The sequence below is a fragment of the Lichenostomus cassidix genome, chromosome 1 (assembly GCF_008360975.1).
Source record: "Lichenostomus cassidix isolate B80296 chromosome 1, HeHo_3.0, whole genome shotgun sequence".
Taxonomy (NCBI): Eukaryota; Metazoa; Chordata; class Aves; order Passeriformes; family Meliphagidae; genus Lichenostomus; species Lichenostomus cassidix.
The window spans coordinates 105,205,948-105,219,197 of NC_139479.1; the positions used below are offsets into that span (position 1 = coordinate 105,205,948).

The 13,250-nt window shown below is 41.2% G+C and overlaps 1 protein-coding gene across 1 annotated transcript in view; it reads left to right on the top strand.

The window, feature by feature from the left end:
• The first annotated feature begins 548 nt into the window (after window positions 1-548).
• ROBO2 (roundabout guidance receptor 2) overlaps window positions 549-13,250 on the top strand; it is a 1,017,279-nt gene continuing 1,004,577 nt past the window's right edge. Inside the window, exons 1-2 of the mRNA XM_085050027.1 lie at window positions 549-714; window positions 772-987. Of these exons, the coding sequence (XP_084906153.1) occupies window positions 549-714; window positions 772-987 (382 nt within the window). The remainder of the gene's footprint in view (window positions 715-771; window positions 988-13,250) is intronic.

A 13,250-nucleotide genomic window follows, 5' to 3' on the forward strand; every position in this document is an offset into this window, starting at 1 on the left:
GTGTTGATAACCAAACTGTAGCTGGTGGGCTGCCCAGAGAAGCTGTGGCTGCCCCATCCCTGGAAGTGTTCAGGGCCGGGCTGGATGGAGCTCTGAGCAATCTGAGATAGTGGAAGGTGTCCTTGCCAATCACCGGGCGGTGGAACGAGATGATCTTTAAGCTCCCTTCCAAACCAAACTATTCTGTGATTCTCTTGATTCCATGATTAAATGCAAGACGCAAGGAGGAGGGAAAGAAATGGTCTTGAAGAGGAAGCTGGTCCCACAGGTTAAATACATGCAGATCTGGGGTCATGCAGAGATCTGGCTATATGCATGAAACCTCAATCATTTCTTAACCTCTCTGTCACAATGTCTTCAGCTGCAGAATAAGGTTGGTGTTTACCAGCCAGCGGTAGTGGATCACGAATCTGTCAGAATAGGTGCAATAAAGTATAATTCCCTTGTGTTGGGGGGGAAATCAATGATTCTTCAGGCACTCATGACCTGATCCCTATTTTCAGAGAATGCTGGCAGAAGCCACTTGGCATATTCCCAGGAGCGATAACATGCCGTCTTCAAAGGGTGATAAAAATTTACGATTGGAGCAGGCTGCCCGATGTTCCATCAGCGGTGGGGCAGGCGGGGTGCTGCCGGTGCCCGTGGCCGGGCTGAGCGCCTCTGTCCGCGGTGCTGGAGCTCCGGAGCGCCGCAACTTTCGCGCCCCGCCCGTCCGTGCGCCCACTCGGGAGCGCGGCCTCTAATTAAACTAACTCCTCCCTTCGGCTGCAGGAGCCCGTAGGAACGGGGGCCTTCCTCTCGCTCTCCATCCGCTCCCCTGCTTTTTTTTTACCCCTTCGAACAGAGCAAGTGAGCTGGGCTGTGCAAACTGCGGACGGCGCATCCCGGGGGTTGAATTCCAGCGGGATCTGCCGCCGCCCTCCCCCGACAAACTTCGGGCGCCTCCCGCATCTCCCGGGACCGCGTTTCGGGGCTTCCTCCGCCCAGGTAAGAGATTAAAAAAGGGGATAGGGGCGGAATCCTGCCGTTTAGCCCCAGCACAGCCCGAGCCGGGTCGGGGCTCCCCCGGGGCGCGGGTGGGCGCGGCGGAGCATCCTCCTCCTCCTCCTCCTCCTTCGGCGCATCCCCCGGGAGCGGCGGCTCCCTGTCCCCGCACCGCCCCCGGGATGCACCGGGGCTCCCTCGGCAGGTGCCTCCCGCCAGGCAACTTCCGCAAGTTTGGCTGCGGCTGGAGGTGGGAAAGCCGGAGAGGTCGGGGGGCTCTGGGGGAGCGGAGCCCAAGGGCAGTGGGGATGACACCTGGTGCAAAGCTGCGCTGTGCTCCCAGCTGGGCTGGGGCTGGGCATCCCTCAGAATCCTAATGCCAAAGCTAAGGGAGGAGTCCAGAACATGCTGGCGTGAAGAAAGAGCATCGGAGTTTTGCTCATTTATCCTTTTCTAATTTTTTTTTTTTTTTAATACTGCATAAAAATGTCAGTTATTTCAAATTATAGATCACAATATACAAAGCAGTTTAGCTCATAAAAGGCACTGGAGTGCAGTATCTAAATTGGAAATTGCAGACTTCCTTTATTAATTTGGAACTAGCATAATATATTAAATTTTGCTGAAGTTAATAGTAAGAAAAAAAGTTAGGCAAGAAAGATAGTTGTAATTAGCTCAGGAAGAAGTAATACAAATGGAAATGAGTGTGATGACACTTCAGTATAGACATGTTGCACCAAAGAAAACCCAATCTGATAAATTTAAACTCTGTGCAACTGTGGAAGCAACCAACACAGAAGGAGGCTTTTTTTTTTTTTTTTTGTCATTCTCATAAGTTTGGATAAGTCTATGTCCACTGCATACATATGTGTATAGATAAAGCACTTATGGCAGGTGGGTCCTTACATAGGCCTATAGGATTGAAAAAATAGTCTCTAACTTTATTCTTAAAAATCTTGGGTCAAGAATAGGCAGGGTACCAGCTGTAAATCCAGGGAAGCAATTATCCTTCTAGCCAAAGGTACGGCCTACTATTTGAAATTGTTGATACTTTGTTACTTATCTCAGGTTTACCCTACATTAAATACACTTCATGAATTAAAATACTTGTGGAAAACCAGCCGTATTATTTTCCTAATGGTATAGAAATTAATGATAGAAACTAATTTTGGAGTTACATGTTACCTGTTACATTTCAGGTACTTCGTACCTGGTACACCTTCCACTATTTCTCTGGCATTATTTTGTGCAGCTGGATATAGCAAGTACAGAGGTGGTTTCTTCTGATCATTACACAAAGTGTAAGTCAGAAGCACAGAGGCAAAATTGTTAAAAGAATCAATTCCCTTGTGTCGTGTCTTCTGCTGAGCAGTGAGAAATAGGTGCACTTTACTGCAGCTCAAATCTGGTGTGAGTAGGAGGTGTTTACCTGCACCTTCCCATCCAAACCTCCATCAGCAGTGTCTTCAGAGAAGTGAGAATGGTCCATATGGGCACAGGATATTCCCAAGGCTGTTGCTATAACCAACAATTACAGTGGACATTCACTTGTCAGGCTTGGTGACATTAATGAGTCATGTACCATTACAGCAAACTCGAAACATAACATGTATGGTTTCTTTTTAGTTAATATGTAGACATGGGGTGCAAATGTGTGTTTTTCCTCTCTTAAATGAACTTTGTCTCTATGCTGAGGACTGCCATGTGGGCTGTGTGTTACTCAAGCTACTGGAATGCTTGTGGTGTAGTTATGGTGTGCTGTTCCTCTGAGTGGTTATGAATTTCAGTTGCACATTTTACTTTTGCATCAGAATGAATTTAAAAATATCTGTTCTCATGTCAAGTAGAGTTCTCAAAATCAACAGAGAAAAATATTTATACTGATACTCCCTTTATTCCAAAATTCCTAAATTAGGTAGGTTGTAAACATCAGAATAAATATGAAAAAAAATCCCACCAATCCTATTTCTTAAAGGACCAATAAGGAAAAGAAATAACATTACGGATCAAAGCCACGTCTTGGTATGTTTTTACAGAAATTTAGTAGGATAAATATTTCCAATGCAAATTTTTGTGCAGGTTCAAGTACTAGGTGGGCGTTATTACCTTCCTTTGTCCCTCCTTGACTTCTTGTTTGTGCTAAAATTAAGTTTCCCAACTGTGAGACGTCATCAGGCATTTTCACAAGTAGCAATTGAAATCGCTTAACACGCCTACAAAGCTGAAAGCCAAGTCATCTATTTAAAGAGGGTTTTGAAGTGGTGCTTTTCTTTGTTGGTTATCTGGGCAGTGGAGAAACAGTTTATCTGACTTCAATTCCCTTGGAATATGTGGGTTTTTCTGTGGAATAACTGATCTTAATGAATGTGGGGAATTGGCATCAGATTAAATCTTTATCCATGGTTCAGCTGATTGAAAAACTTAGGAGTGCCTTCAGCTCAAGGGCTTTGTCTTTAAACGTTGAATGAAGAGAACCTGTTACAAGGTCAGGTAGAAGTTATAAGGAGCAACAAATGACCATCTAAGAAGTCTATACTGATGAAATGTTTTGTGAGAAGGAGAAAGCAGTCTATGCCTTTGGAGGAAAAGAATCCCTGGAGCCCAAATGCCTGTTAATCTGAGTATCACAGTAACAATATTTAGTCTCTGATCTCCTCCTAGTGCATTTTAGCTTACCCTGAGGGAGAGAAAAGTCTTGGCAGAAAACAGAACAGTACCAGCCTTTATGAAAGAGAAAAAATGCACTGTGGCTACAACTGGAACTGAGGCAGGAGTCACAGAAGAGCATAACATGGCATCAGGGGTTAAACTCGGATGAAAGTGGAAAAATAATGGCAGTTGTTGTCCAAAAAATCCCCTCAGTCAAGGTGTCAAAATGAGATATTGCTTTTATTACGCTGTACTGATGCTCAGGCATTGATTTTTCTTTTATCTGCTGGTCTGCTTCTCAATCAGCAGAATTTCTTCATCAGCTCTACCTGGCACCTCACAGCTTCATGGGGTTTGACTGGGAGTCATGACTGGGCTTCTGCAAGGCAGCATAATACTAAATACTATGTCGATTTTCACAGTATATTGTTTTCTTCTTTTCTAACCTATTTTAAACCATGATTTGGAAAGTAGCTTTACTTGTTTTTTTTTATTAAGACATCTTTCAAAACCCAGGGCCTCCAACAATGCTAGTTTTTTTATTTTAAACAGATGACAAAACCCCCACAGCAATAAATCCAAGCTAATGGCTGCAGAAAAATTTCCTTCCCTCTTCACCCTGTAAAGAAGAAATTTCTATCACAGAAGTACACTAGCTAGAGCCTCAAATCAGGGATATAAAATATTGGATAGACAGTGGATTTAAGGTGGCACATTCTCAGGAAGCTTGGTCAGAGTAAAGACCTCTTCAGGTCACAGAGGATGTCTGCCCTCAAAGGTAAATGTTTCCTGGTCTTGTGGATCAGGTCTTTAAAATCACTGGATGCAACATGTTTGTGCATAGGAAAGTTATTCAAAGAATTTTCATGAAGATTTTAAAATTTACTAGCCATTGTGCTTTTTATCTCATAGAAGCCCAGACAGCTAAACTCTGGAGAGATCCTTTAAAAGAGATGTAAGCATAATTCCAATAAACATTAAAAACTGCTGGTCTACTCTCAAAACACTTTTTGGTAAATTATGCACTCTCTGAAGATATGAAGGTATGATTGCTGGTATGGGTGGAACATTAACAGTCTAATTCCCCTGGGATTTATGCCTACTTGGATTTTGCATACTGTACATAACAGGAAAAAAAGCCCTAACCAACTGTTTCCATCTCTGTTGGTACTCCTACTCAAAAAATTAGGTGATTATTTGACTTCTCCCATTCTTTGCAGTTATTCTGCCCTGATTTGGTTTTTTTTTTTCAAGTCCATTAAAATTAGTTTAGCTCTAGCAGAGGAGATATACAGGGATGACTGTGCTAGTATCCCTTGTTAGTGGTAATAATGTAAAAAATTATAGGATATATACAAAAATGTAATTTAATAACTTATTAAATCATGATCAGATTTCTTAGCTATACTAGATGATGTTTCACTGGAATGTATTCAATAGATCAACCTCCAGCTAATTTAGTTTTTTCCTAAATAGTCCTGTACAATATTATTACAAACATTTGTAACTGTAAAAGAGAAAAAAAAAAAAAGGAAGCCAGCAGGGATCAAAGTTGCTCTCAAACCATTCACAGAAAATCCTGTGCATATCAAATGGCACAACTGGGACTAATTTCTTGGTGGAAAGAAGAGTTGTCAGGCTTTGATGAACCTACTCAGACTTTACCACCCTGCCTGAAGTCACCTGAGCAGATCTCCAGGTCAGTGTGGCATCTCCCATCCCTTAGCTGCCCTCCATGAAGAGAGCAAGTGTGTTGAGTGCTGCAAGAGACTGAATAATGGATTTCTGCAGTTGTGCTCCCATGCTGGGGGAGCTGGAATGTGGTTGTGCTTCTGCAGTCGCTGAAGAACACAGAACTGCATGGTTCCCATCAAGTTCCAGCAGCAGTTCAGCATTCCCGTTTGTGTATGACGCATCCAGATATTTCAGAGTGCTTTCCAGTCATTAAATATACATATAACACTCATGCAGAGAGTCATTATACCCACTCTTCTGATGGGACTAGGGTTTTTTTTCCCCTTATTTTTTCTCGTTGAGTCAGAGCAATGGGTGCACCTTGAAAATTCCCCTGCTGAATTCCAGCACTGGAAAGAGAAAGTTTGGGTTAGAGCTTATTTGCTGAGCCAAATAATTTACCAAAAAGTATCTGCCTTTGTCCTCCTGAGCAGCAGGCTGAAATGTGTCAGCACAAACACACTTGCACTGAAAAGCCTTTATGTTGCTTTGGTCGCCTTAGGGGGCTTGGAAGTCCTGCTTCCAACCTCCAGACCAAAAGGCACTGGTGGAGTGTCTCTATTCTCATTTTGCTTCCCAAACCATAGAACATAATGAAGAGATGCTTTAGCCAAAATGTTTAAAGCCCCAGAAGGAAACAAACATAAGTTACATCAATCTCTGTGGGCTTCTGATGTGTGCTAGAGACAAACCAGACCACAGCAGCATGTCCAGGACATGAAAGGTGAGCAAGTGATGCACAACATCTTTTATTTCTTCCTTTTACAGAAATGTAATTATCTTAACTAGTGTAGTACCCCCCCCCCCATTTCTCCTTTAAAATATAACACAAGAAAATACATCTTAAACCTCACAATTTTCTAAAGTAAATGTAGAATGGGGAAAAGAGATCAGAATAATGGATGCTTCAGAGAAGTGCAGATGTTTAAGCAGTGTATTTTGTCCCTATTCCTTTTTCTCTGCTCTGTGTTTGTTGTCGACCCTCATTTTAGACATGAGTATTTCTCACAGGGTTTTGGGGTTTTTTTTTGCTCTGATCTCTCAGTATTATTCTCCATATGTGTTTGAGATCAAAATAGTTATTGTCTGAATTTAATTTAATACACCTTTCTCTTTGTGATGGGCTGCTCTTTCAGAGGGGACAATGCCACTATTAATCATCATAAAGAAAATGCATGAAAACAGTCCAAAATATGTGTCAGGCACTTCAAGGTGATGGATGCACAATAGATGGCCCCATTATTATCACTCAGTAACTTGAAAACTTTTGGTCCTCACATTTTCTCACTTTAAAACATCATTAACTTGCTCATGGGATCCAATACTTTGCGAAAAACGTATTATTCTTCTAGTCACTTTTTCCTCATCCTTCATGCTGCATTCGCAGAGCCAGTTACCTGAAAATTCTTAATGCATTTTAAGTTTACTTCTCAGTGTATGAGATAGCAAAGAAAACCAAAACAAATGGTTTTATGGAACAAAAGTCAATTATATTGATTTTGATCTGTTAATGCAAAAGCAGATTGTATGAATGATTGTAATTAGGCAATTTATGTATATTGGTCACAGTTCTATTTACTTCATGGATATGTTCTCTTTTGTGAATCAGAAAGACTTAAAGACTAAAATATCTGTGTCGATTGAATGTGGCTGATATTCTTCTTCTTTTAGGATTGTTACAAAAGTTATACAAACATAGTGAGATTGACCACTGCAGCCCACAGATATTCCCAGTCAGGTCATTCCATTGACATGATCTAAGTTAACCATTTGTGAAGCAAATGGCTGTAGTTTCCACAACTGTCTTCTGCTCTCTCTAGTGATACAGCAAATTCCTGTATCAGAGCCTATCCTCTGAACAACTGGCTGAAAAGTCTTAAAAGCTAAAGTCATTCAACAGTTAAACTTTCTATTGCAAAGGAAGGTTTTTTTCATTTTGGGAAAAATCCCTTTGTAAGTCTTCATGAAATTGCCGTGAAGGTTCATAGTGGTTCATAAAAGTGAAATTGATATGTTTGAATACACAAAAGAATGGAAGAAACTATTTTTCTAATGGCCAAGCTTAAAACATATTTGCCTTCATTCAGGAACGATTATTCAGTTCCAGTATGTCTGTAGGTAATTTTTATTTCTCCTAACAGTACATATGTTGTTTTCTTTATAACAGCAATCTGATGTTAAAAAAATTTAATTTTAAAAATATCACAACTCTTACATTTTTCACTATAAATTTTAATCAGAGAGTATGGAAGAATCAATAGTTACTTAAACTTTGACAGGTTCTGAAAGCAAACCTGATTATAAGTTAGTGACTTAATGATTTAGTACCTTACTGAATAATCAATAATTGCTAGCTGGTGTTCTGAATCACTCTTACTAAACATATTTTGGAAAGTTTGTAATTGTACTGCAGAAGTTTCTGGCAAGTAAGCTGAACTGAAGAAGACATTATCAATGACACAGACAGTGGGTCAAGAGGACCCTCAGCCAGTTTTGCAGATGACACCAAGCTGAGTGGTGGGGGTGACACACCTGAAGGATGGGATGCAATCCAGAGGGATCTGGACAAGCTCAAGTGGCCCATGGGAATCTCAACGAGGTTTAACAGACCAAGCCCAAGGTGCTGCAGCTGGGTCAGTGCAACCCCCAGTACCAATCCAGGCTGGGGATGAGCAGATCCAGAGCAGCCCTGGCAGAAGGACTTGTGGGTGCTGTGGGTGAGAGGCTGGACATGCCCTGGCTGTGTGCACTGGGAGCTCAGAACCCCCATGTGCTGGGCTGCAGCCTAAGCCCCGTGGGCAGCAGGGCAGGGAGGAGATTCTGCCCCTCTGCCCTGCTCTGCTGAGACCCCACCTGCAGTGCTGCATCAGCTCTGGGCTCCCAGCACAGCAAGGACAGGGAGCTGCTGGAGCCAGGCCAGAGGAGGAACCTAGGTGATCAGAGGGATGGAGCAGCTCTGCTGGGAGGAAAGGCTGGAAGAACTGGGATTGTTCAGCCTGGGGAAGAGAAGGCTTTGGGGTGACCTAACTGTGGCCTTCCAGTAGCTGAAGGTACCCTACAGGAAAGGATGGAGAGAGACTATTTACAAGGGCCTGGAGTGACAGGACAAGGAGGAATGGTATCAAACTGAAAGAGAGTAGGTTTAGATCAGGTATTAAGAAGAAATTCTTTGCTGTGAGAGTGGTGAGTCCCTGGCACAGGAAAATCTGTGGTTGCCCCATCCCTGGAAGTGCTCAAGGCCAGGCTGGATGAGGCTCTGAACAATGGGGTCTAGTGGAAGGTGTCCCTGCCCATGGCAGGGGGTTCCAGCCAAACCCTTCTAAGGCTCTATGATTCCATGATGTGCAAGAGCTCTTTGGTGATGTCACAAGCAGCTGTGTTCCAGCGATGGATTTGCCATCTCAGTTGAGCTGTGGCTGTCTGCAAGCTGGCAGATGTCCTGGGCTGTCTGTCCTGTTCCGGGTGGAAGCTCATGGCTTTTCACCTTCTCTGCACAGAGGCTGTGGCTGCCAGCTCAGAGTGAGGATCAGGAGCTCTCTGGCCCAGTGAGGGCAGCACTGGAAACCTCTGGTGTGGTATGGACCTTGTTACACTGCTCTTGTATTGCCTCTGAATTTAAACAGGCAAAATTTTATCATGATGCTGTGTAAACAACCCTGATACTGCAGGGAGGTCCTCATCAGATAGTATCTGGTTCCACAGATGGCCCTCTGAGGGATCTTGTATTTGTAATGTCTCTGGTAATGTACTAACAGAAATGAGGTTAAAAAATACAGTCTTTGTAACAGGCAAAGTAAGACATCAGTGATAAATCCAATTATTTTAAATGCATCAGACCAGGTTCTGATTTCAGTTACGTGGTTATAAGCAGGCCTGCTGGTACCATAGATTTTTGTGTATGCAAGGAAGGTCAGAATCTTGTCTCAGGGATGTAAAATGCATACAGTTTAGGCTTTGTAATCTGTATTAGAAAAATTGTCTGTCCTTAGCATTTCCTTCAACATCAACACTCAAAATGTTTGAGATATTTTGTGGGTTTGGTTATTTTTTGATCGGCATTTTGGGGTTTCATTCCCCCCCTCTTTTTTTTTCTTTTTGAACGACTATATAACTCCAAACATTTCATGTTCCTGCTAAAACTCTTGTATCATATTGCCATTTCAGAGAGATCTAGCTGATATGTGAGGCTGGCTGCATTAACAGTGGCCAGAGAAGTCCATTTATCTCTTCCTGCTTTCTATACCAGATATTTCATAGGGGCTATATGGAGTGAAAACTGTTGTTTAAATATAGAGTTAAGTGGTTAAATTCCACTTCAACTGCAATGGTAACTTCCCCTTTTATGAGGCATGTGACATTCCCATGATTTGCCAGGAAGCTGCCTTTTTTTTTTTTTTTTTTGGTCATTTGCTACAGATTTGTGGAGTGCATGCTTGTATGGAATAAAGAGTGTTTTTTAAATAATATAGCTTTGGAGAGAAACCTATAAATCAATTACAATAAAAAGGATACTTAAGTCTACGCAGCTGGTATACCCAGTGATTCAAACAAGACAAAAACATATAAAATAATGCAGGCAGTAACAGAAAGAAAGCAAAATGTATGTATGTTATTGCCACCCCCAAAACAAATTCTGCAAAGCCAATGGATTTTAATAGATCATGCCATTGAGATGGCAACAAATCTCTGGTAATGCAGCTGAAAGCCTCCCAGCTTGTCATGCCAACACTACTTCAGCAGAAGTCTCATCTAAAACAAACTTCAAACTTTGTTAGAGTCCTTTCTATGACAGATTTATCCATGTTCCCTGATTTCCTGCCAACTGACTGCACCTGGTTCACTCTAAATTAGTTACAGTTAATTGTCAATACATGTGAAGAAGGTCCTCTTGCTATTTTTTCTTGGCTGTGAAGCTGGTGAGTCTCATGGCTATTTATCAGGTAGAGTTATACATACAAGTTTAGAGGAGGAAAAAAAAAAGAGTAAAATATAGTGGTGCTGATTGTTTTATGCATTTTTTTTTTTCCTTTATGCATTTTGGTGCAGGAAATGTGTGAGCACAGCTGCATTAAGGTTGAGATGTTATTTAACTCAGCTGAGTCTTGTTTGGAGAGGCTATAAAAGGTGTGAGGGGTGGCTTAGCCTTTTTCCATATGTGAAGGGAGAATTGTTAATACAGAAGGAGTAGGGAGAAGGAAGCTCTACAGGTAAGTTTTTATTTCCCTGTTGGTCTGGGGTTTTTTCTTCTGGTAGCAGATTTGGAGGGTAATATAAAAACAGATTCTTCTCTGTGGAATTAGAGGGAGTAATGATTTCTTTTTTTCACTCTGGAGGATGTGGTTTGTGTATCTCATAGCTGTCCTTCAATCGGTCTTGCAACAATGAAAACTTGCTTTTAAAATTATTTTGTTTTCTAATTGTTATTTCTTTTCACCTCTTCACAAGATAATTAAATGAAAAAGGTGAAAAAAGAGGAGTTTTTCCTGCCCTCTGCTGACCTGTTGCATCTGCTGTTCTTATTGATTAGACATACTTATGGCTTGATTCTGTCCTTGGTCACTTTATTCCTGTATTTGGGGGGCTGAAGCAGCCCTGGTAGAAATCCAAATGTTGTAAAGGTTAATTACAGACTTGTAGTTAAGCTTTTTTACTGTGATGTAGTTTCTATTAGAGGAAGTGTTCTTTAATTAAAAAAAGGTGTTTATTTGAGATAAACCTGCTTGCCTGCACCTGTGTGAAAAGTGAGACTCAGGATTCAGAGGGGATTAATGGTTTTGAATCAGAGGCAGTTTTCTGTTTCTATATGGAAAGTGTCCAGTTGGATTTTCCTTGGGAAATGGAAGCTCTAGCTTGAACTTTCGGTTACATATGTGTTAGTAACTGTCCTTTGCTTCTTTCCCTTTACAAATTATCTCATAGAAGACAAGAAATATGACACGAATAATATCTATAAGGCTTAGCTTCCCTCCTCTCTTTGCAGTTCTGTGGTGTTGTGAAGTGCACAGTTTTCACCCAGGCCTTGTAGCCTTTTCTGCCTCACGTTTTCCTTCAGGAATGGTTTTCCTGTGTTGTGAAGAAAATGGCTCTTTGATCCAAGATAAAACCTCACAATTTTTGCTTCTTTTCTCAGTTGGAATACTATGGTTATGGTGTCTAGGCTTCTTTCTAGTAAGATGGTTGTTTTTTCTGTTTGCTAGTTATGAACTTTTAAGCCAAAAAATATTTCTTTAAAGTAAAATGGTTACTGGTGAGATTCTGATGTAATTACAGAATGGTTTGTGTTGGAAGAGGCCTTAAAGATCATTTGGTTCCAACCCCTGCCATGGGCAGGAACACCTTCCACTGTCCCAGGTTGCTCAGAGCTCCATCCAACCTGGCATTGAACACTTTCAGGAATGGGGTATCCACATCTCTGGGCAACCTGTTCCAGTGTCTCATGAGCCTCAAAGTAAAGAATTTCTTCCTAATATCTAATCTAAACCTGCTCTCTGTCAGCCTGAAGCCATTCCCTCTGGTCCTAGCCCTACATGCCCTTGGAGCAAGTCCCTCTCCAGCTCTCTTGTAGCCTTTAGGTACTGGAAAGCATCTTAATGCTTTCTTAGTTGTAATATTTATATTACAGCTAGCAGGGCTGTAGATACAAATGCCAGCTTTTCGTGGAACTCTAGCTTTCTGTAGACACAGTCAAAACAAAAATTATCTTGGACATTTTAATTAATAGTAAAGTAGGTAAATAACTAATTGAATACCATCTGTTTGCTTGGGCTGAGAATCAAGAATGTGTCTGCTAGCTTGAGGAAAGAATATTCATGAAACAGAATATCTCTTTTCCAAGATGCTGATTTTACAAAACTATTTCTTTGACCTTGCAGCAGTGGAGTGTGTATATTTTTAAGGTGTTTATTGAAAATTTATTGTTCTACGTTTTTGCTTTGGAATTTCCATTTTCAGTTGTTTGCTTCTCCTTTCCTCTGGGGGTTAAATAGTCCAAAAAGACAAGGCAAAAACAATCAAAGCTTTCTAGCATCCCTTTCTCTCTTCCCTCCTTCTGACTGTGAGGGGACAGGGAAGAACTCTGTGTGCTGGCTGGGGAAGGCACTGTTTTGCTGAAATAACAGCTGCTCTAGGGGGAACTCAAACAAGCTCTTCACAATAAATTCAAGGTGTTTTCAACACTGGGCAGTTTCCCCTGTGCAAAAGAGTTACCTTCCACAACCAGTTTTGAAGCAAAAGACACTTTTCATTCTGAACAGCTACAGAAAGTTCATGGGCAGATACTTTGTGATATGGGCTGGTTGTTAGGACACTGCTAAATGCAAAAGTGAGAGTTTGAATGGCACAGCAAACAGGGAAAATTATCCCTCCCCTTTAACCAAGCAACCAAAACCTCCTTTTGTAGGTGCTTCCTCTGCCTCCCTTCCCTCCTTGTATGGGGGTAGATGAGACAGAGAAACTGAAGGGTAGTATTCTGTATTTCTGCTTTTGTAGTATTCATTAGGTTTGTATTGTGTAAGTACTTGGGGTTTAAGTTTCATAAAGCAGAGATACTTTCACTGGGCTTTATAGATGAGAATTGAGGATTATGGATTATAGAGTATAATTTCAGTTGAGCCTTTTTTATGGATGGGTGCTGCATCCATGAGTTTGGAAGATAGCTTTTTTAAAAAAATCAAAATTACTATACTAGCAGTATTAAAAATATGCTTAATCAGCCAATATGTAGATATATGCTTCTGCTAGTGTAGTGTTTGTCCTGTTTGTTTTTTCAAGGGTTTTTTAATTTGCTTTTTTTTAATTAATGTAACACAGTTTAAGAATTTTAAAGCCGTTTCTAATGGGAAAAAAACACAGGAAGTTTTACAATACTATATTTTTAAAAGCTT